Below are 23,380 nucleotides of genomic sequence, written 5' to 3' on the forward strand. Positions count from 1 at the left end.
AAATAGCTCAAGGTAAATGAAGTTTCATTCTCATACTAAGTTAGAAATAGAAAGCTTTATGGTTGGAGATATTAACTTATCCTCTGCAACTTTCTTTTTTTAATTTTTAATTTTTATAATTTTTTAATTGAGATGAGGTTTCACCATGCTGCCTATGCTGTTCCCGAACTCCTGGGCTCAAATGATCCTCCCACCTTGGGCCCCCAAAGTGATGGAATCATAGGCATGAGCCACTGTGCCTTGCGTCCTCTACAACTTTCTTTTCCCTGAGTTATGCTTCGATACAATGCTTTTATTAAGGCCTCTATTAAAAAACTGTCACATGGAAGAACTTCTACTTTTACTATAAAATTACCATTGAGAACACTGTATAAAGTTTAATGCTCCCTAGAAAAACGTTCCATATGATGAATTCCCTTTAGAATTTAGTAACAGGAAAAAGTCTGATTCTTTGTAACCTATCCAATAATACAACATATGCTGCCTGTGTCTCCCTTTTTTTCTTGGTGGTTAGAAGCTCAGAGCTAAATTATTATTATTATTATTTCGTTTTTTGAGACAGTCTCACTCTGTCACCCAGGTTGGAGTGCAGTGGCACAATCACGGTTCACTGCAGGCTTGACCTCCCCATGCTCGAGTGATCCTCCCAGCTTAGCCTCTCAAGTAGCTGGAACTACAGGCATACACCACCACACCCAGTTAATTTTGTATTTTTTTGTAGAGATGGGGTTTTACCATGTTGCCCAGGCTGGTCTCAAATTCCTGAGCTCAAGTGATCCACCTGCCTTGTCCTCCCAAAGTGCTGGGATTATAGGTGTACACCACCACACCTGGCAATTTAATGTGTTAATGATCAGCAAATTTGCTTCGATATCTTGATTTTCTGTACCAATATTTTATTGTATTCATGTATATGAAGATATCATAATTCAAATCCATTTGGAAGCAGGTATGATATTAAAAAATAAAAAAATAAAATTCAAGACCCCTTGTACCACCAAGGGTTCTGGACTTGTCTTTTTTATTGTTTGTATAGGAGCTACTAATCAATTAGAGAATGAATACTCTACTGGGCTTAGAAGAAAACAATGAAATTGGATGGCTATGTGCAAATGTTAAGAAGGCAAAGTGTAGAAGCAAATATACTTTAGTGACCAGGGTCTCACTGCAGCCACAATTACTACAACATTGATAACCCACATTGCAGCTAGAAAAAAAAATGGAGATTCAAGTTTTCTTACTTACAAAAGGACTGTATGTACTTCCCTAAAATTACCTCCCTTCTGAGAAGTAAGCAGCAATTCAGAAAAAGGTGCTTGCTTATTCTGCTTACTGTATTTCCTCATTTCCCTATGGAATTGGTGACACCTTAAATATCTACAATCTGGCCATACATAAACATTTTGATAGGAAGATGCTGTGAAGAATTGAATTTGAGTCATCACAATTGCCCAAAATAAGAAAACTCCAGTTATATATTTCTAAAGAGTCATTTTTTTTTACCCTGAATAGTAATTTAAAATGATACAAGGGGAGGTTCCATGATGGCTGAAGAGGAACAGTTCCAGTCTACAGCTCCCAGTGTGAGCCACGCAGAAGATGGGTGATTTCTGCATTTCCAGCTGTTTACCAGGTTCATCTCACCAGGGCTTGTTGGACAGTGGGTACAGCCCACAGAGTGTGAGTCGAAGCAGGGCAGGGCATCGCCTCACCCAGAAAGTGCAAGGGGTCGGCAAATTCCCTTTCCTAGCAAAGGGAAGCCGTGACAGATAGTACCTGGAAAATCGGGACACTCCCACCCCTAATACTGCGCTTTTCCAGCGGTCTTAGCAAATGGTGTACCAGGAGATTATATCCCACACCTGGTACAGAGGGTCCCACACCCATGGAGCCTTGCTCACTGCTAGCATAGTAGTCTGAGATCAAACTGCAAGGCAGCAGCGAGGCTGGGGGAGGGGTATCCGCCATTGCTGAGGCCTGAATAGGTAAACAAAGCGGCCTGGAGGCATGAATCGGGTGGAGCCCACTTCATTTCAAGGAGGCCTGCCTGCCTCTGTAGACTCCACCTCTGGGGGCAGGGCATAGCTGAACGAAAGGCAGTAGAAACTGCTGCAGATTTAAACGTCTCTGTCTGACAGCTTTAAAGAGAGTATTGGTTCTCCCAGCACAGAGTTTGAGATCTGAGAATGGACAGACTGCCTAAAGTGAGTCCCTGACCCCTGAAGAGCCTAACTGGGAGACACCTCCCAGTAGGGGCTGACTGACACCTCATACAGCCAGGTGCCCCTCTGAGACAAAGCTTCCAGAGGAAGGATCAGGCAGCAACATTTGCCCTTCTGCAATATTTGCTGTTCTGCAGCCTCCGCTGGTGATACCCAGGCAAAAAGGGTCTGGAGTGGACCTCCAGCAAACTCCAACAGATCTGCAGCTGAGGGTCCTGACTGTTAGAAGGAAAACTAACAAACAGAAAGGACATCCACACCAAAACCCCATCTGTACATCACCATTGTCAAAGACCAAAGGTAGATAAAACCACAAAGATGGGCAGAAACCAGAGCAGAAAGCCTGAAAATTCTAAAAATCGGAGTGCCTCTTCCCCTCCAAAGGAATGCAGCTTCTCACCAGCAATGGAACAAAGCTGGACAGAGAATGACTTTGATGAGTTCAGAGAAGAAGGCTTCAGACGATCAGTAATAACAAACTTCTCCAAGCTAAAGGAGGATGTTCAAACCCATTGCAAAGAAGCTAAAAACCTTGAAAAAAGATTAGATGAATGACTAACTAGAAAAAAGGCATAGAGAAGACCTTAAATGACCTGATGGAGCTAAAAACCGTGGCGTGAGAACTACATGATACTTCCACAAGCTTCAGTAGCTAATCAGATCAAGTGGAAGAAAGGGTATCAGTGATTGAAGATCAAATGAATGAAACGAAGTGAGAAGTTTAAAGAAAAAAGTGTAAAAGGAAACAAAGCCTCCAAGAAATATGGGACTATGTGAAAAGACCAAATCTACATCTGATTGGTGTACCTGAAAGTAACGGGAAAAACAGAACCAAGTTGGAAAACACTCTTCAGGATATTATCCAGGAGAATTTCCTCAACCTAGCAAGGTAGGCCAACATCCAAATTCAGGAAATACAGAGAACACCACAAAGATACTCCTTGAGAAGAGCAACTCCAAGACACATAATTGTCATATTCACCAAAGTTGAAATGAAGGAAAAAATCTTAAGGGCAGCCAGAGAAAGGTCAGGTTACCCACAAAGGGAAGCCCATCAGACTAACAGCAGATCTCTCGGCAGAAACTCTACAAGCCAGAAGAGAGTGGGGGCCAATATTCAACATTCCTAAAGGAAAGAATTTTCAACCCAGAATTTCATATTCAGCCAGACTAAGCTTTATAAGTGAAGGAGAAATAAAATCCTTTACAGACAAGCAAATGTTGAGAGATTTTGTCATCACCAGACCTGCCTTACAAGAGCTCCTGAAGGTAGCACTAAACATGGAAAGGAACAACCAGTACCCGTCACTGCAAAAACATGCCAAATTGTAAAGACCATCGATGCTAGAAAGAAACTGCATCAACTAACAAACAAAATAACCAGCTAACATCATAATGACAGGATCAAATACACACATAACAATATTAACCTTAAATGTAAATAAGCTAAATGCTCCAGTTAAAAGACACAGACTGGCAAATTGGATAAAGAGTCAAGACCCATCAGTTTGCTGTATTCAGGAGACACATCTCACATGCAGAGACACACATAGGCTCAAAATAAAGGGATGGAGGAAAATCTACCAAGCAAATGGAGAACAAAAAAAAGCAGGGGTTGCAATCCTAGTCTCTGATAAAACAGACTTTAAACCATCAAAGATCAAAAGAGACAAGGAAGACTACTGCATAATGGTAAAGGGATCAATTCAACAAGAAGACCTAACTATCCTAAATATATATGCACCCAATACAGGAGCATCCAGATTCATAAAGCAAGTCCTTAGAGACCTACAAAGAGACTTAGACTCTCACACAATAATAATGAGAGACTTTAACACCCACTGTCAATATTAGACAGATCAATGAGACAGAAGGTTAACAAGGATATCCAGGACATGAACTTAGCTCTGCACCAAGCAGACCTAATAAACATCCACAGAACTCTCTAAACCAAATCAACAGAATATACATTCTTCTCAGCACCACATCACACTTATTCCAAAAGTGACCACATAGTTGGAAGTAATGCACTCCTCAGCAAATGTAAAAGAACAGAAATCACAACAAACTGTCTCTCAGACCATAGTGCAATCAAATTAGAACTCAGGATTAAGAAACTCACTCAAAACCACATAACTACATGGAAACTGAACAACCTGCTCCTGAATGACTACTGGGTAAATAACAAAATGAAGGCAGAAATGAAGATGTTCTTTGAAACCAATGAGAACAAAGACACAACTTACCAGAATCTCTGGGACACATTTAAAGCAGTGTGTAGAGTGAAATTTATAGCACTAAATGCCCACAAGAGAAAGCAGGACAGATGTAAAATCAACACCCTTTAAAAAAGTTCTAGTCACCATTAAAAGAACTAGAGAAGCAAGAGCAAACAAATGTAAAAGCTAGCAGAAGGCAAGAAATAACTAATATCAGAGCAAAACGGAAGGAGACAGAGACACAAAAAACTCTTGAAAAAAATCAGTGAGTCCAGGAACTGGTTTTTTGAAAAGATCAAAAGAATTGATAGACTGCTAGCAAGACTAATAAAGAAGAAAAGAGAGAAGAATCAAATAGACACAATAAAAAATGATAAAGGGGATATTGCCACCAATCCCACAGAAATACAAACTACCATCAGAGAATACTGTGAACACATCTATGCAAATAAACTAGAAAATCTAGAAGAAATGGATAAATTCCTGGACACATACACCCTCCCAAGACTAAACCAGGAAGAAGTTGAATCTCTGAATAGATCAATAACAGGTTCTGAAATTGAGGCAATAATTAATAGCTTACAAACCAAAAAAAAAAAAAAAAAAGCCAGGACCAGATGGATTCACAGCCGAAATCTACCAGAGGTACAAAGAAGGACTAGTATCATTCCTTCTGAAACTATTCAAAGCAATAGAAAAAGAGGAATCCTCCCTAACTCATTTTATGAGGCCAGCATCATCCTGATACCAAAGTCTGGCAGAGACACAACAAAAAAAGAGAATTTTAGACCAGTATCCCTGGTGAACATCGATGCAAAAATCCTCAATAAAATACTGGCAAATCGAATCCAGCAGCACATCAAAAAGCTTATTCATCACGATCAAGTTGGCTTCATCCCTGGGATGCAAGGCTGGTTCAACATACACAAATCAATAAATGTAATCCATTGCATAAACAGAATCAATGACAAAAACCACATGATTATCTCAACAGATGTAGAAAAGGCCTTTGACAAAATTCAACAGCCCTTCATGCTGAAAACTCTCAATAAACTAGGTATTGATGGAACGTATCTCAAAATAATAAGAGCTATTTATGATAAACCCACAGCCAATATCATACTGAATGGGCAAAAACCTGGAAGCATTCCATTTGAAAACAGGCACAAGACAGGGATGCTCTCTTTCAGCACTCTTATTTAACATAGTGTTGGAAGTTCTGGTCAGGGCAATCAGGCAAGAGAAAGAAATAAAGGGTATTCGATTAGGAAAAGTGGAAGTCAAATTATCCCTGTTGGTAGATGACATGATTGTATATTTAGAAAACCCCATAGTCTCAGCCCCAATCTCCTCAAACTGATAAGCAACTTCAGCAAAATCTCAGGATACAAAATCAATGGGCAAAAATCACAAGCATTCCTATACACCAATAATGGACAAACAGAGCCAAATCATGACTGAACTCCCATTCACAATTGCTACAAAGAAAATAAAATACCTAGGAATCCAACTTACAAGGGATATGAAGGACCTCTTCAAAGAGAACTACAAATCATTGCTCAACAAAATAAAAGAGGACACAAACAAATGGAAGAACATTCCATGCTCATGGATAGGAAGAGTCAATATTGTGAAAATGGCCATACTGCCCAAGGTAATTTATAGATTCAATGCCATCCCCATCAAGCTACCAATGGCTTTCTTCAGCGAATTGGGAAAAAAACTATTTTAATATCATATGGACACAAAAAAGAGCCCACATCGCCAAGACAATCCTCAGCAAAAAGAACAAAACTGGAGGCGACACACTACCTGACTTCAAACTATACTACAAGGCTACAATAACCAAAACAGCATGGTACTGGTACGGTACCAAAACACATATATAGACCAATGGAACAGAACAGAGGCCTCAGAAATAACACCACACATCTACAAGCATCTGATCTTTGACAAACCTGACAAAAACAAGCAATGGGGAAAGGATTCCCCATTTAATAAATGGTGCTGGGAAAACTGGCTAGCCATATGTAGAAAACTGAAACTGGATCCTTTCCTTACACCTTATACAAAAATGAATTCAAGATGGATTAAAGACTTAAATGGTAGACCTAAAACCATAAAAACCCTGGAAGAAAACCTAGACAATACAATTCAGGACATAAGCATGGGCAAGGACTTCATGACTAAAACATCAAAAGCAATGCCAACAAAAGCTGAAATAGACAAATGGGATCTAATTAAACTAAAGAGCTTCTACACAGCAAAAAACAAAAACAAACAAACAAAAAACTACCATCAGAGTGAATAGGCAACCTACAGAATGGCAGAACATTTTTGCAATCTACTCATCTGACAAAGGGCTAATATCCAGAATCTACAAAGAACTTAAACAAATTTACAAGAAAAAAACCAACAACCCCATCAAAAAGTGAGCAAAGGATATGAACAGACACTTCTCGGAAGAAGACATTTCTGCAGCCGACAGACACATGAAAAAATGCTCATCATCACTGGTCATCAGAGAAATGCAAATCAAAACCACAGTGAGATACCATCTCACACCAGGTAGAATGGCAATCATTAAAAAGGCAGGAAACAACAGGTGCTAGAGAGGATGTGGAGAAATAGGAACACTTTTACACCGTTGGTAGGACTGTAAACTAGTTCAACCGTTGTAGAAGAGAGTATGGTGATTCCTCAAGGATCCAGAACTAGATATACCATTTGACTCAGCCATGCCATTACTGGGTATATACCCAAAAGATTATAAATCATGCTGCCATAAAGACACATGCACATGTATGTTTATTGCGGCACTATTCACAATAGCAAAGACTTGGAACCAACCCAAATGTCCATCAATGATAGACTGGATTAAGAAAATGTGGCACATATACACCATGGAATACTATGTAACCATAAAAAAGGATGAGTTCATGTCCTTTGTAGGGACGTGGATGCAGCTGGAAACCATCATTCTCAGCAAACTGTCGCAAGGATAGAAAACGAAACACCACATGTTCCCATCCATAGGTGGGAATTGAACAATGAGAACACTTGGACACAGAAAGGGGAACATCACACACCGGGGCCTGTTGTGGAGTAGAGGGAGCAGGGAGGGATAGCACTAGGAGATATACCTAATATAAATGAGGAGTTACTGGGTGCAGCACACCAACATGGCACATGTATACATATGTAACAAACCTGCACGTTGTGCACATGTACCCCAGAACTTAAGATGTAATAAAAAAATAAATAAAATGATACAAATTCTCTTACATGGATATTGCTTGCATAAAACTAAAAATCATAAGCTACATCCTTACCCCAGAAAAATGCGTAATTACAGAAAATATTATCCTCTTGGTAAACGTTTATAATTAATACCACTGTTAATTAAAATGAAAAAATTCATTTAGCATTTCTTTTTTTTTGTTTTGTTTTTTTGAGACAGAGTCTTGCTCTGTTACCCAGGCTGGAGTGCAGCGGTGCAATCTCAGCTCACTGCATCCTCCACCTCCTGGGTTCAAGTGATTCTTCTGTGTCAGCCTCCCGAGTAGCTGGGACTCTAGGTGTGCACCACCATGTCCAGCTAATTTTTGTATTTTTAGTAGAGATGGGGTTTCACCATGTTGGCCAGGCTGGTCTTGAACTACTGACCTTATGATCCACCCACCTCGGCCTCCCGAAGTGCTGGAATTACAGGTGTGAGTCACTGTGCCTGGCCTTAATATTTCTTAATTATCTCTTATAAAGGGATGTTATATACACTTAGATTTTACCTCTTTCAATATCATCTATTGGAGATGCTGGGGACATCTTATCTTCAGATGGAGAATGTTTTCCAAGATTGGGAGTCCTGGCCGAATTCCACATTTGTTGTGGCTGTTGTTCTTTACGATACTGAATTTTACTGCTTCCTTCAACTCTGCAATTAAGAATATCAAATATTGAAACAGGTATGACAGCAATGTAACAAAAATTTCAACTTACAAAGTTACTAAAACTGACCCCTTATTCTTTTCCTAAACATCTTTTAGAGTAATATTCCATAATTAAAACATTAATTTAGTTCATAATTTAACAGGTATTTGTCAAGTTCTATTTCTGTGATACACATGTCCGTTGAGGGATACAAAGAAGAACAAAAACAAAACCAGTGCCAGACTTGGTGGCTCATGCCTGTAATCCCAGCATATTGGGAGGCCAAAGTGGGAGGATTACTTGAGGCCAGGAATTCAAGACGAATCTGGTCAACATAGTGAGACTCTGTCTGTATAAAAATAATAAAAATATTAGCTGGGCATGATGGTGCACACCTGTAATCTCAGCTACTCAGGAGGCTGTGGGAGGATCATTTGAGCCCAGGAGTTTGAAGCTGCAGTAAGCTATGATTGCGCCACTGCACTCCAGCCTGGGTGTCAGAGTGAGACTTTGTCTCATAAAACAAAAACAAAAACAAAAATCCAGGCTGGTGCAGTGGCTCATGCCTGTAATCCCAGCACTTTGGGAGGCTGAGGAAGGAGGATGGCTTGAGGCCAGGAGTTCAAGACTAGCCTGGGCAATATAACGAGACCCCCCATCTCTATTTAAAAATAAATAAAACAACCACCAAAAAAAAAAAAAAAAAAAAAGCCATTGCTTAAATTGAACAGATAAGATATTCACAAATGACTAAAATAAAAGGAAAAATATAAGTGTATAACAGGTACGATATATTCCCTAAGTTCTAAGATTATCATTTCTGTTAAAATTAATCACTTCTACAGTTTCCATTCATAACTTCAGACGGGCATGATAATAAAGGAGATTCATTTACTTTTCTCTCAACATCTTTTGGAAGAGTGTATAACAAAAGTATACTTGATTTTTGCCTCTCCTATTTCCAGTCACCAAATCCTGTCAGTTCTTCCTTCAAAGAGTCTTTAGAACCTCACTTTTCTCTTCATTCCTGCTCTCAAAAATCCTGGTTTATACATTTTTCTGATTCCTGCATTGTTTCATTTACTCAGCTTTTCTACTGAATTAATGTTTTAAAACAAAACTGTAAACATGCCAATCCCTGGTTAAAAAGACTTTTATATGTAACCACTATCAGCAAGATAATGTCCTAATTTCTTAGTTGATATTGATGGCACTAACCTCAACCAACGAAATTACAATCTTACCTCTAGCCCAATATCAATATCGCCCCCTACTTTCCAAAACGTATACACGGGTACAGAGACAAACCTCTGCTCCCTTCAAATAGGTCTTACTCATTGGCCCTGAATAAGTCAGATATATTCCTGCCTTCAAACTTGGCTTACACCCTCATCTCCTCTCTAATCAATTAAATCGTATTTCACAAACTTTCTTCTGGTGTGAATCACAGCAGGGCATGGATGGTAAAGGTGAGGTGATATTAAAAAATAGTTTCCCAGGATCCTTCCCTGATTTAAGGTTGGATTCGGGAACTAATTTTTAACAAGCACCCAAGGTAATTCTTATGATCCTAACCTCCCTTAAGGTACATCAAAAAGTCCTCCCTGAATGTTCCAATCTACAATTACTTCTCCTTTTTCTTAATTCCTAGAGCAATTTTTGTCTATACTATTTGTATGGCTTTTAGAGCAAATATCCTTATATTACATGGTAAGTAATGTCTTACCTGTTTCCAAAAAGGATTTGAAATGGGTATATTCTCCTATTGACTTTTTAAATGGAATAGTCTGTTTACCTGAATAAAACGCAGAAATTTTGAGGCATTTGCAAAGCAAACTTTCCTTTTTCTAGTACCTTACACATCATAGGTACTCAATAAATTTTTACTAATGAAGATGAAATTATTTTAGAGAATGTATAATGGCTCCATTCAATCTAGTTATACAGAAGTGTCTACAATAGGATAAAAAGTATACCTATACCTATAGAAAGCACTTAGAAGCAAAACAAGCTTTTATATATCACAGGGTGATGTGGTAAAAAGCTTTTGGCTTAGGATCTCTACCAAATTTTTTTTTTTTTTTTTTTTTTGAGACGGACTCTTGCTCTGTCACCCAGGCTGGAGTGCAGTGACTGATCTCAGCTCACTGCAAGCTCCGCCTCCCAGGTTTACGCCATTCTCCTGCCTCAGCCTCCCGAGTAGCTGGGACTACAGGCGCCCGCACCAAATTTAAACTTAGAAAAAGATTAAAACATTTTTGTACCACACATAAATAAACCTTACATTATAATGTGACTTAATATAGTAAATTTTTTCCTGACATTTCCTTAGAAATTTATGTTTATAATTTATTTCATTAACCACATACCTTGTTTTTTTTACAGTGATGTTGCTGCTGAGTTTTTCTAGTCGACATTCTCCAGTATCATGGTTAATAATCAAAATGCATTCTTTTAAGTAAGGTTTTTTTGAACCTTTGAAAACAGTTACTGGTGGAGTTGAACCCTGTTTAAAAAGTTAATTATTATTACTCAAAATTTATCATAGGAATTCAGTTGGGAAGGCCTTTGAAATCTTGATTCTGTGCTTCTCTTTCTATGTTATACTTCAAGTCACCCATAAACTACCTAAATTTACTACCCTGAATCCAAAGAGTGTAATAAAAAAGACAGATGAAGATAGGCTGAAATCTCAAAGCTGCTGTCATTGAGGAAAAGGAATAGAGGAGGTACTTACCTTGGGACAGTAAAGATTCGTTTCACTGGCCTATAATGAGCAATTGAGATTCAATTCGAATACAACCAATGTATTTTATGAATAAGGAAACAGAGCTTTGAATCATATTTTCTATTCCTCTTTTTTTTTTTTTTTTTTGAGACAGAGTCTTAGTCTGTTGCCTGGGCTAGAGTGCAGTGGCATGATCTCTGCTCACTGTAACCTCCACCTCCCCGGTTGAAGTGATTCTCCTGCCTCAGCCTCCAGAGTAGCTGGGATTATAGGCGTGGACAACCACGCCCAGCTAATTTTTATATTTTTAGTAGAGATGGGGTTTCACCATGTTGGTCAAGCTGGTCTCGAACTCCTGACCTCAAGCAATCTCAGTCTACCAAAGTGCTGTGATTACAGACATGAGCCACTGTGCCCAGCCTCCTCATCTTCTTTCTTATTGCATTATAAGTTTAATTTTTAAAATCTGGCATTTTCTTAAAGTAGTACCTCCCTATGCATATTAAGGAACACCTCTTACACTAAACCCACTAATTAATTTTAGCATCATTAAAGGTAAGATAAGCAGACATTACGTGCTTAATGATGCAATATGAAAGTACACAGTGCCATCCATAAAACACTCTTGCCAAAAACCACACAAAAACCCCAAAGATTTTAATTCTTATCAAACCCCAAATAATCTGTAATCCAGCCTGCCCTTAGATATATAACTACCATTTTATAGAAAACAGAAGGAATAGAGGAACAAGTTAAATACATCCATATAGAAGTAATTTGAAGTCCAGAATGTAGGTGTATTCTCTTGTATGGATAATACAGTTTTTCCAACAAACCAATGGCATAAAAAAAGGAAAGAGAACCAGGTGCAGGCACTGTAGTACCAGCTACTTGTGGAGGATGGGTGCTGAAGCAGGAGGACAGCTTGAAGCCAGGAGTTCTAGGCTTTAGTGTAACATAATCACATCCGTGAATAGCCACTGCACTCCCACCTGGGCAACACAGTGAGACCCTGTCTCTAAAAAAGATAAATTTAAAAAGGGATGTAGAGAAAAGGAAGGGACTTTTAAAGAATAAAAGAGACAAGAAATATAATATTCAAATACAATGTAGAAATCTTATTTGGATTCTAGTTAGGACATTTTACAGACAAATATCTGTAAAAACACGTTTTTGAGATCATCACAAAATTGTGACTATGGATGAAGTATTATTAATTATGTTATTTGTGACAATAGCATGGTGCTTAGATAAAGGTAGAAATGTCCTTATCAGTTAGAGATACATAAGTAAGCATTGATGAAATGGTGCATTGTCTGGGATTTGCTATAAAATATGCCAAGAAAAAAAGTGGTAGGACACTAGATTTAAAAAAAAAATTAGCAAAATGTTGATAATTGTTAAAGCTCAGTGATGAGTACATGTCATTCATTATACTATCCTGTTGGCCATGAAAGAAACCTAGATCATTACTAATAAACTACATCTACTTACATGCTCCTCCCATATCTTTTGTCCCTGCCCCATCAAACCTGAAGGAATTTTATGTTTGTCACTTTTTGCTTTATCCTACATATATGTATTTCTAAACAATTATTTGTGTATGTTTGTCTTTGAAGTTTGTAAAAGTACATTAAATTTTTAATGGATTTATCATAATAATTTTGTCAAATATTACAAAAATAATAAAATAGTACTGTTAGGTTAGAAAAGGATGACTTCTAAAAAGCCTGAGGGGTGTATCATAAAGTTAATCATTAGAGATTTACTAAATGACCACTAGGAGGAGTATAAGATAAATTTGGTAATTGAAAATGCCATAAAAGATGCGTAGTTTAGAGATTTCTGAAGGTATGGAGGGAAAATAATAAATGTAAAATAAAGGAACAGTTGTTTGTGGGTTTTTTACCTCTCCCAAAGACTAAAGTAATCTACAGAAAATCAAAAATGCACAACACATAAATGAAGATATGTCTGGGCTAGCTCTAAAATGGTTAGATGTGGAGCGCTTAGTTGAAGCCCCAGTAAGTTGGAGAGTCAGGAGCATGATCATAACAAAACAAAGTAGGTCTACTTGGCTGGTAAGTAGATTTTTCAGACATGTTAATTGAAACAAGTAAGATATCCCAAAGTAGTTACCTAAGGACTCCAAATGACAGTTGATAAGAGATTGGTTCAATATATTCTTCTTAATGATACCTATAGTCTTAATTAGAATGGAATACATCTAAAAATTACAGTGTATTATTGTTCTCTGAGCTCCTGAAAATAAGAACTAATCATTAATTTTTAAAAAATTGTTCTCAGCACCTGAAGAAGCACCAAGACCTTTATAAATATTCAATGAATGTTAAATACGAACAATATAGACAATTTCTGGTTATAAGTAACACATGAAACAAATCTTTCATAATCTCTACACCTGCCATCTACATTTTGAACAAATTTTATAAATGTAAACTTTCTCCCTCATTGAATTGAGTACCATTCCTAACTTTTAAGCTTCAGTTTCTGTCCATTCCCTTATTCAATACCCCAAAAAGGCAACTACTAAAGTACCAGACAACTACTAAGCATATGAACTATCATTGTCTCTAAAAAAATATTGAATACCTCCTATCAGCTCCATGTTCACTGTGATTACACACCTTCAATTGTCATTCACCTAGTTTATTGTTATTCTCCTCCCTACTCTCTTTCCAATTTTGTTCCCCATTCTGTGGACAGGCAAATCTAATCATATTGTTCCCATGCTTAAAAATCTTTCCGTGCTTAAAAAACTATGTATTCAGGATAAAAGCCATATTCCATAAACCTGCACATGGACCCTCCATGATCTTCTCATCTACTCTCCAACTTTCTCAATTTGTCACTGTTTACAAACCACACAGAATTGCTTATAATTGGTTTACATGAATGACCGACTTAGGATGGTCAACCAAAAGACAAAACTATAAAAAATAAAATATAAAATAAGTGAGTGGGCCATACATGGTGACTCATGCATGTAATCCCACCATTTTAGATGGCTAAGGTGGGGGGATCACTTGAGCCCAGGAGTTTCCGACCAGCCTGGGCAACATGGGAACAACCTGTCTTTACAAAAAAATTTAAAAATTAGCTGGGCGTGGTGGTGCACATTTGTAGTCCTAGCTGCTTGGAAGGCTGAGGCAGGAGGATTGCTTGAGCCCAGGAGTTTGAGGCTGCAGTGGGCTATAATTGTGTCACTGCACTCCAGCCTAAGCATCAGAATGAAATCTTGTCTCTAAAAAATAAATAAAATAAAATAAGTGAGTGCATATGTTATTTGAGGGAATGAAAGGACTCTTAACCATACAACAAAGGAATTAGAACCAACACCTCAACATAGGGAAATGAAGAGAAAATATAAATACAAATAAAAGAAGTGATAAAAGGAATCTGGCTATTTATATATTCCTAAGTTTAAATGGATAAGAATAGACTTGGCTGGGCGCGGTGGCTCACGCCTGCAATTCCAGCACTTTGGGAGGCCGAGGCAGGTGGATCATCTGAGGTTAGGAGTTTGAGACCAGTCTGGTCAACATGGTGAACCCGAGATCCGGCCACTGCACTCCAGCCTGGGCGACAGAGCAAGACTCCGTCTCAAAAAAAAAAAAAAAAAAAAAAAATACATGGTGGCAGGCACCTGTAATCCCAGCTACTTGGGAGGCTCAGGCAGGAGAATTGCTCAAACCCAGGAGGTGGAGGTTGCAGTGAGCCGAGATCGTGCCACTGCACTCCAGCCTGGGTGACAGAGTAAGATTCCATCTCAAAAAAAAAAAAAAAAAAATGAAGGATAAGAATAGACTGAGAATGTATAATGTAAGAGCTAAATAAGTATTCTTGACATGAAGACATTCTATAATGTAATACAATATCTTGGCAAAAAACTTAGGTGTTTGGCTGAGGTGGAAAGAAAGAAAAGTGGAAGGGAGGAGAAAAAAGTCTTATTATTAAGAGATAATAAATGTATTCTAAAAATCTCACTTGATAGAGGTAGGAAAATAATGGAGGAACTCAGCTTTCGTATAAGAAAATAAAATCATATGCCTCATTATGAACACCAGGAAAAGAAAATAATCAATAATGGAATGGAGAAGTATACTACTACTCCCAAAGTAACAAGAGTAATTTTAAAAAGTAATGAAAAAAAAAAAAAAAAACAAAGACAAAGGGAAAAAAAGAAATGGTTGATAAAACTAATAAAGAATATAAAAGAAGAAACAACAAATATTTAAAAACTAATAAACTATAAGATAAATAAAAGTCAAGTATATAAATTTTGAACTAAATGTGAATAGACTGAATAGACAGTATTCTCCCAATAAAAACAGAAAGTGTCAAACTGGGTTTAAAAATAAAACAGCATATTATATTAACAAAATATATACTTCACACAAAATGTCAGCTAAACAAAAGGAAGAGACACTAAGACTCTATGAATACACAAAAGAAAGAAAGTGAAGGTAGCTATGTAAATGTCAGCTAAATAAAAGGAAGAGACACTAAGATTCTATGAACACACAAAAGAAAGAAAGGTGGATATATATATATATCAGAGAAGTAGGCACTTAAGCTTCAAAACACTAAAATAGGACAACAATGTTATTTTGTAATAATCAAAGATATACTTCATTAGAAAATATAAAAGGGTGTTAAAATAGGACTCTGGTCCTAAAATCAAATGAGATTTTAAGAACGTAGTGGACTATTTTCCTATATCGGCTAAGTAAACCCATTGGAGAAAACCAGACCAGGTTCATTTGGAAAGGGACTTTGCCCAAGAGGGTCATCTGGAGTACCCCTCATACATATAGGAGCCTCATAAGTATAGGTTTTGAGGGTTAAATTATACATAACCACTAGAAATGCATTGCCTGAATAATAGATAGTTAAAAGTTTCCAGAGGGCTATTTCATAAAAGCCCACAGAAGTACCCCGTAAGATAAAGAGTCAATGCTAAAAATATGCCAATCTCAGCACCAATGACAAATCTTAACAGTCAAAGTAAGTAAAACTTTTTCTTTCAAAATTCAACACTTTGAAATTTTATACCAATCATGGAGAATTGTTTGTAAGAAAGAGAGATTTGTAAATGCCCACTATTTAACCAGACTATCAGTGTTCGTTTTTATTAGTTTCTTCTATTTGGTAATACCATAGAAACCTAACACAAACGGAATTAGAAAATCTACCCTACCAAAGAACCAAAGGTACTCTTAAAATTATAATATAATAAAAGCTCTATTTTACGGTCTGACTCTAAGCTTCCTAGGCAGTTATACCAGGATGATGAAAGCAAGTTCATATAGAAAATAGAAGAATCTAAATGCTTCAAACTAATAACCATTACATTTCCACAAAATACCAACAGAATTAAGATGACTGAAGAAAAGTAAACCTCCTACCTGCTTAAAGACGTTCTTTTTTTTTTTTTTTTTTTTTTTTTTTTTTTTTTTTTTGAGACGGAGTCTCGCTCTGTCGCCCAGGCTGGAGTGCAGTGGCACGATCTCGGCTCACTGCAAGCTCCGCCTCCCGGGTTTACGCCATTCTCCTGCCTCAGCCTCCCAAGTAGCTGGGACTACAGGCGCCCGCCACCTCGCCCGGCTAGTTTTTTGTATTTTTTAGTAGAGACGGGGTTTCACCGTGTAGACCAGGATGGTCTCGATCTCCTGACCTCGTGATCCACCCGTCTCGGCCTCCCAAAGTGCTGGGATTACAGGCTTGAGCCACCGCGCCCGGCCAAAGACGTTCTTTTAAGTGGAGGGGGAAAACCCTCACAAAGTCTATTTGAGAATGTAATTTCCATTGGTATTCATGATTGTTCAAGGACTACATACCGAGGAGAAACAATATTTGCTTTTGACAGATGGTGATCTAAATAACTCTTTCATTCTCATTGTTTCCATGAGTTATAATTAATTTATATTATATAATAGACCCTTTATCAATCTGGTTCCTAAATATCTAAATATTACCCACCTTGTCCTCATATGCACCCCTTTTAACCTAGCCTACACATATGCCTACATATGTAACTACATATATGCCACTAGGCATTATATGTAGTTCTTCAAATGTTTAACAAACTTTCTTCTGTTGTTGTATCTTAGTCCTTGTCTTTTTCTTTTCTCTGACTAAAGTGTCCTTCCCTCTCTCCTTTACCTGGGTAACTTTAACTAATCTTCAAAATTCAGTGTATCCTGATGTGTCCTCCCTGAACCCTGGCTAAGATACCTCTCTTTCTTGTTTCTATAATATTCTACGTATGTCTTTTTATAGTTCTTAGATTTCTACATTTTAATCAGGTATTTCCTGACTCTCCCATTAAATGATAAAATGTTTCAGGATACTGACTATGTCTAGTCTACTTCTGTATTCCCAGTGGCAGCTACCTTAGAATATGACTTATCACGCAGAATGTCCATGCATATACACACACACAAATACTGAGGCATATTCTTTTTTGGACATATCTCTGGGGGCTTGTGGAAAGGGGCGTTGGTGATGGTAGTGACTTTTTCCCAAATGATTTCTTTACAATTTCTGAAATTTACAATTTGCAGGCTTGAAAACATAGGCCTCCTATAACTGTGCTTCCTTTAAGACATATTTCAATTGAGACCATAACCAAACACCTGGAAGATAGTAACTCTTGGTTAAAGCAAGATATGAGTGAATGACAAGGGTTTATTATTAAACATAACAATCCCCATTTGTTTGTAGTAGAAGAGCAATGCAAGGGATGAGGACAGGAGGATGGCAACTTGAGAAAACAATATTCTCCTTGGCAAAAAAAAATCCAACTAAAGTGATTCTGCAAACCAATCATTACTGATCAATAATACTATACAGCCTGAGACAACAGATAGTGGTTCCTGTTTTTTGTTGTTGTTGTTTGTTTGTTTGTTTTTTGAGACAGAGTTTCGCTCTTGTTGCCCAGGCTGGAGTGCAATGGCGCGATGGTTCCTGCTGTTAATGTGAGGCTTTAAACTCTTAAAATTCAGTGGTTGGTTCAGGTTTTTCTTTAATAAACATCATAAAGCAAAGAAGCCTTAGGTTACTGGAGATTAAATTTCCAAATTGTTTTAGAAATACTAGAACCTGAATAATTTTTCATAACAGAGTAATAGAAAGATTAACTTATCTACAACATCTCATACTAAATATTTTTCATTTCCTTCAGTTCCAGAAAGAACAAATGCAAATATTCAATAAAAAGCCCCTACACGTTTAATTAGCCTTAGGAAAATCTCCAGAGATAGTAACTGATACAGTCTGACATAACAGTGGGCTCTCAGTAAATGATTAACTGATAAAAACAAGAAAAAGACAGCAGATGAGAGGACACAGAGTTTACTTGCTATGCATATAACCATGGTAAACCATCTCATTAATGCATAAAGGAGAATGTGGATGGACTAGCACAAAACCACTCCTATTACAAAAATTAAACAAAACAAAGAAAAAAATCCAGCATTTTCTTTATATATTGAAGTATAAAGTTACAGTCTTGATTTTTTCTGAGAATAGATAAAGTCAGTATAAAAGAAAAGCAAAAGAAACTTAAGCTGAATACTCAAAAATTTCTAACTCAAGGACTGAGAAAACTAGAGTATACAACAAAGAACTTGTATTTTTATGCAAATAGTATTTGGTACCATTACTTGGATACAACTGGAATTTTTTTTAATGGACAAAACTTTTGGTTAGGGCCTCCCTGACAGTCTCTTTCTTTTTAAAACCACTCCTCAAACTCCTGCTGAAGTTCTTTCAAAAACACAATTGAATCATTAGAATTCTAATCATTGGACTTTCAGCCAGAGTTTGAGGAATGGTTTTAAAAAGAAAGAGATTTTCTAATCTAACAAATCTAATCATGTTACCTCTGTGTATTAAAACTTAGAATGGTTTTCTAATACCTATGGGTTAAAGTTCAATTTCTACATTACAACATAAAATATCCTTCATAATTTCATCTTGACCTACTTTTCTAGTCTCTGTTGCTATCAATCATTTTTCTTTTTCTTTTTCTTTTTCTTTTTTTTTTGAGACGGAGTCTCACTTTGTCGCCCAAGCTGGAGTGCAGTGGCGTGATCTCGGCTCACTACAACCTCTGCCTCCCGGGTTCCAGCAATTCTCCTGCCTCAGCCTTCCAAATAGCTGAGACTACAGGCGCCCACCACCACAACTGGCTAATTTTTGTATTTTTAGTAGACACGAGGCATCACCATGTTGGCCAGGCTGGCCTCGAACTCCTGACCTCATGATCCACCCGCCTCAGCCTCCCAAAGTGCTGGGATTACAGGCGTGAGTCACCGCACACGGACTTTTTTTTTTCGAGAAGGAGTGGCGCTCTGTAGCCCAGATTCAAGTGCAGTGGCACGATCTTGGCTCACTGCAACCTCTGCCTCCCGGGTTTAAGCGAGTCTTCTGCCTCAGCCTCCGAGTAGCTAGGACTACAGGCGTGAGCCACCACGCCCTGCTAATTTTTGTATTTTTAGTAGAGACGGGTTTCACCATGTTGGCCAGGTTGATCTTGACCTCAGGTGATCCACCCACCTCGGCCTCCCAAAGTGCTGGGATTACAGGCGTGAGCCACAGCTCCTGGCCCATTTTTCTTTTTTCTTTTCTTTTCTTTCTTTCTTTTTTTTTTTTTTGTGAGACGGATTCTCGCCAATCAGCAGGCTGGAGTGCAGTGTCATGATCTCGGCTCACTGCAACCTCTGCCTCTCAGATTCAAGCAATTCTCCTGCCTCAGGCTCCCAAGTAGCTGAGACTACAGGTGCGCGCCACCACACCCGGTTAATTTTTGTATTTTTAGTAGAGACGGGGTTTCACCATGTTGGCCAGGATGGTCTCGATCTGTTGACCTCGTGATCTTCCCGCCTCAGCCTCCCAAAGTGCTGGGATTACAAGCATAAGCCACCATGCCCGGCCGTCATTTTTCATTATACTATGATTTACTATGTAAAGTCACTTATTCCACAAACGCTTTGTTCTTTCAGCATCAGAGCCTTTCACATACTGTTCTGTTGCTTATTTTACTCCTTATCTACCCAATAAAATCTTACTTGTCTTTTAAAGGCTCAGCTGAAATATTGCTTGCTTTATGAAGCTTTTTAAGATTCCACCAGGTAGAGTATTTGCTTCTACTTATGTGATTACATAGAATTTTGTATATGCTCTAACTTATAACACTAGATGTTTCTGTGTCTGTCTGCTATAAAAGATTAGGACTAGAAGGCAAGGGATATGTTACTATCCTAAGGTCAGTGTTTAAAATCTGGCTTATAGTAGGAATTTAATAAATATTTGTTTAGACTCCAATTTTTTTTCAAATCATTTGCTATGACAGTTCTTGGAACTATTATGGACTAAAGTATTTAAAGATGCTTCTGCCTAAAGTAGTTTACAATATGGTTTTTGCTTTTCTCTGCTTATTACTTTAACCAATTATCACTACACAAATTCTGCAATAGTTTTCATTTAAATTTATTGAGCATCCCACAAAAGTGATCACTTTAAATATATAGAAATACTCACTTCTATATTCGGCAGAGTTATGGTCACCTGTTCACCTTCACCGACCTCAAGGTATCCTTCACAAGAAGTGTCAATAGAAGCAGGTTTGAAGTCATCTAAAAATAGATACAAATACCAATTTTTATAAAATGTAATGATATTTGGATATAAAAATTATGAGCATGTTTCAGAATGATAAATCATTTTTAAGAGCTTTGTAATTAAAATGGTTTAAAGTCTTCATATTACAAATGAACAAATAAAATACAAAAAAGTATTTTGTATTTTATTTATTTCTGTATGCATAATTCTGAGAAAAAGAAATAGCTATATTCTAAAACAGAATTACTCACACTCATGCTTCCATAGAATCCCCTTTAGACCAAGATGAACCTGATTAATGTGTTCTACTGCTAAAAAGTAAATAATGTCAGTGTTTTCACAACTTGCTAAAAAACTGATATAGGTAGAATGTTTTCAATTTTCAGTCCTTTTTTCCCATAAATTTTTCTTTTTTATGTTATTTTTAATGGCTGTTGACTTAGTTCATGAATGTTGGCCCATAAATTTTTTTAAAGCACCTTTGATGCCTACTGCTACTTGTCTGTCATTCTAGCAGAACAAAACGAATGAATACATAGCAAATACAGTACATATTAATGAATAAACTTAAGAAAAAGTAATGTTTCTAGTTTAACAGTTTTTTCATGAATATGTACACCACTAAATGATGTTTAATTTAACCAAATCTGTCACTTTATAAGATCTTAAAATAAAATTTAATTTTGAGTTAAATCACAGTTCAAATGATGCCATTAAAATCTATCATGTAGGAGGAAATTCAGGGTACTAAGATATTTCACATGTTAAACAAGTTTAAAAACCTCTAAGCAATGAAAGCCATTTAAAACTAACTCATACCAATATACATCAACAACGAATAATTCTGATATATAGTTCCCTGTGGTATACTATATGAACTCCTTATTAAAATATAGTATAATGCAAAAGAGAACAAAAATTAACCTTTGACTTTTACAAAGTGACACATGTAACCACCAACCAAATCACGAAATAGAACATTACCAGCTCCACAGAGGCCCCTCCCAGTTATTACCCATTATTCCTAAAGATTCATCTTACATTAACAAAAAGGCCCCAAAGGCAAAAAGTCTAAATCCAAAATAATGAATATTTATAAGTGGAATGTAGGGAATTATAATTAGCAAACCTTGGGAAAGGAGAATTTTCCAATAATCATCAAATTATTGCTCTGTCACTAAACAAGGCTGGCCCTGCTTCACAATGACAATTAAAATAGCTGACATTTATGGAACACTTACTACATGCCAGGCACCATGCTTAACACTTCATATTTACTTTTCATAACAACTCTGAAAGAAATGAAATTCGTTCCTCTATTCCTTAAATAAACATAAATGCAAATGAATATAAACAATTTACAGAAAGTATTTTTATAACATGGTTTATTCTTTATGGCGCTTTAATTCAAAACTGAGTAGATGCAATAACTGTCTCTTAAATTCTTGGTGCTTATTCCTAGATTTTAAGATACAGATATAAAAATAGCATAAGCAATATGAAAATGTGAAAGTGTTTTGATTTTCAATGTATCCCTAGAATGTATAACTGAAGAATCAAAGGATAAAGATCAGACTGAAAATAAATTGAGGAGTTTGTTAGTAGTGGCAAGGTGAGAAAAATGAAAGGTATAATTGAAGTGCTAAATTTTAGATGCTTGAAAGAGGGTTTGGACTGAGGGAAATAAGTGTTAAATAATGTCAGTTGTTGAAAGGACAGTGCTATTGAGGAGAAAAAAATTAGAACTGAACTTGAGTAAGTATCATAGGGATAAAGTAGAAGAGAAGCCAGAAAATCTAAGAGAATGAACACAGATATGAACAAAAACAACAATAATAACAGTTATTACATGCTGATCAATTTTAAAAGGTTTACCTGATGATATTTACTTTGAAACTTCACACCAATCCTGAAAAGTAGTGAATACCCCTATCCTACAGATAAGGGAAGTGAGGGTGGAAAAAATTAAGTTCCTTGCCCAAGATCATGCAACTGTTTTCTAAAGCTAGAAAAAAGAACTACAAAATCCAATTAGAATAAAAAGATGAAAGGCTGGCCAAGATATATAAATGTCAGCAAAGTGAGAAAAAAAGTTTAGTTTGGGCTAGCAAATACCATTTGTGAATCTGAAATAATAACCAAAGTCATTTTATATGGATATATACAGCAGAAATGAAGTAACTGCCTCATAAAAGCTTTCACTATTTATAAATAAGTTATCATCATGGCCTATGTGGGTGCCCATACTAGTGGACTTTGTTGATCCTCGACTTTATTTATTATTATTTTTTTGAGACAGAGACTCATTCTGTCCTGCATGCTGGATGGAGTGCAGTGGCTAGATCTCGGCTCACTGCACCTCTGTCTCCCAGATTCAAGTGGTCCTCCTGCCTCAATTTCCTGAGTAGCTGGGATTACAGGCACGCACCACCACCCCTGGATAATTTTTTTTTTTTTTTTTTTTTTTTTTTTTTTTTTTTTTTTTTCTGAGAGGGAGTCTCTCTGTCTCCTAGACTGGAGTGCAGTGGTGCGATCTCAGCTCACTGCAACCTCCGCCTCCCGGGTTCAAGCGATTCTTCTGCCTCAGCCTCCTGAGTAGCTGGGATTACGGGCGTGCGCCACCACACCCGGCT

General features: G+C 37.1%; 1 protein-coding gene across 2 annotated transcripts in view; it reads right to left on the bottom strand.

Moving 5' to 3' along the window:
• Window positions 1–23,380, bottom strand: part of EAF2 (ELL associated factor 2) — a 52,370-nt gene that overhangs the window by 22,325 nt on the left and 6,665 nt on the right. Inside the window, exons 2-4 of one of the 2 annotated variants that reach the window (XM_033211062.1) lie at window positions 20,667–20,761; window positions 10,741–10,877; window positions 8,230–8,375 (exon numbers count right to left, since the gene is read on the bottom strand). In XM_033211062.1, coding sequence (XP_033066953.1) covers window positions 8,230–8,375; window positions 10,741–10,877; window positions 20,667–20,761 — 378 coding nt within the window. The remainder of the gene's footprint in view (window positions 1–8,229; window positions 8,376–10,740; window positions 10,878–20,666; window positions 20,762–23,380) is intronic. The other variant, XM_033211063.1, reaches the window with a different exon arrangement.

The sequence above is a fragment of the Trachypithecus francoisi genome, unplaced genomic scaffold (genome assembly GCF_009764315.1).
Source record: "Trachypithecus francoisi isolate TF-2019V2 unplaced genomic scaffold, Tfra_2.0 Lachesis_group0, whole genome shotgun sequence".
Lineage (NCBI taxonomy): Eukaryota > Metazoa > Chordata > Mammalia > Primates > Cercopithecidae > Trachypithecus > Trachypithecus francoisi.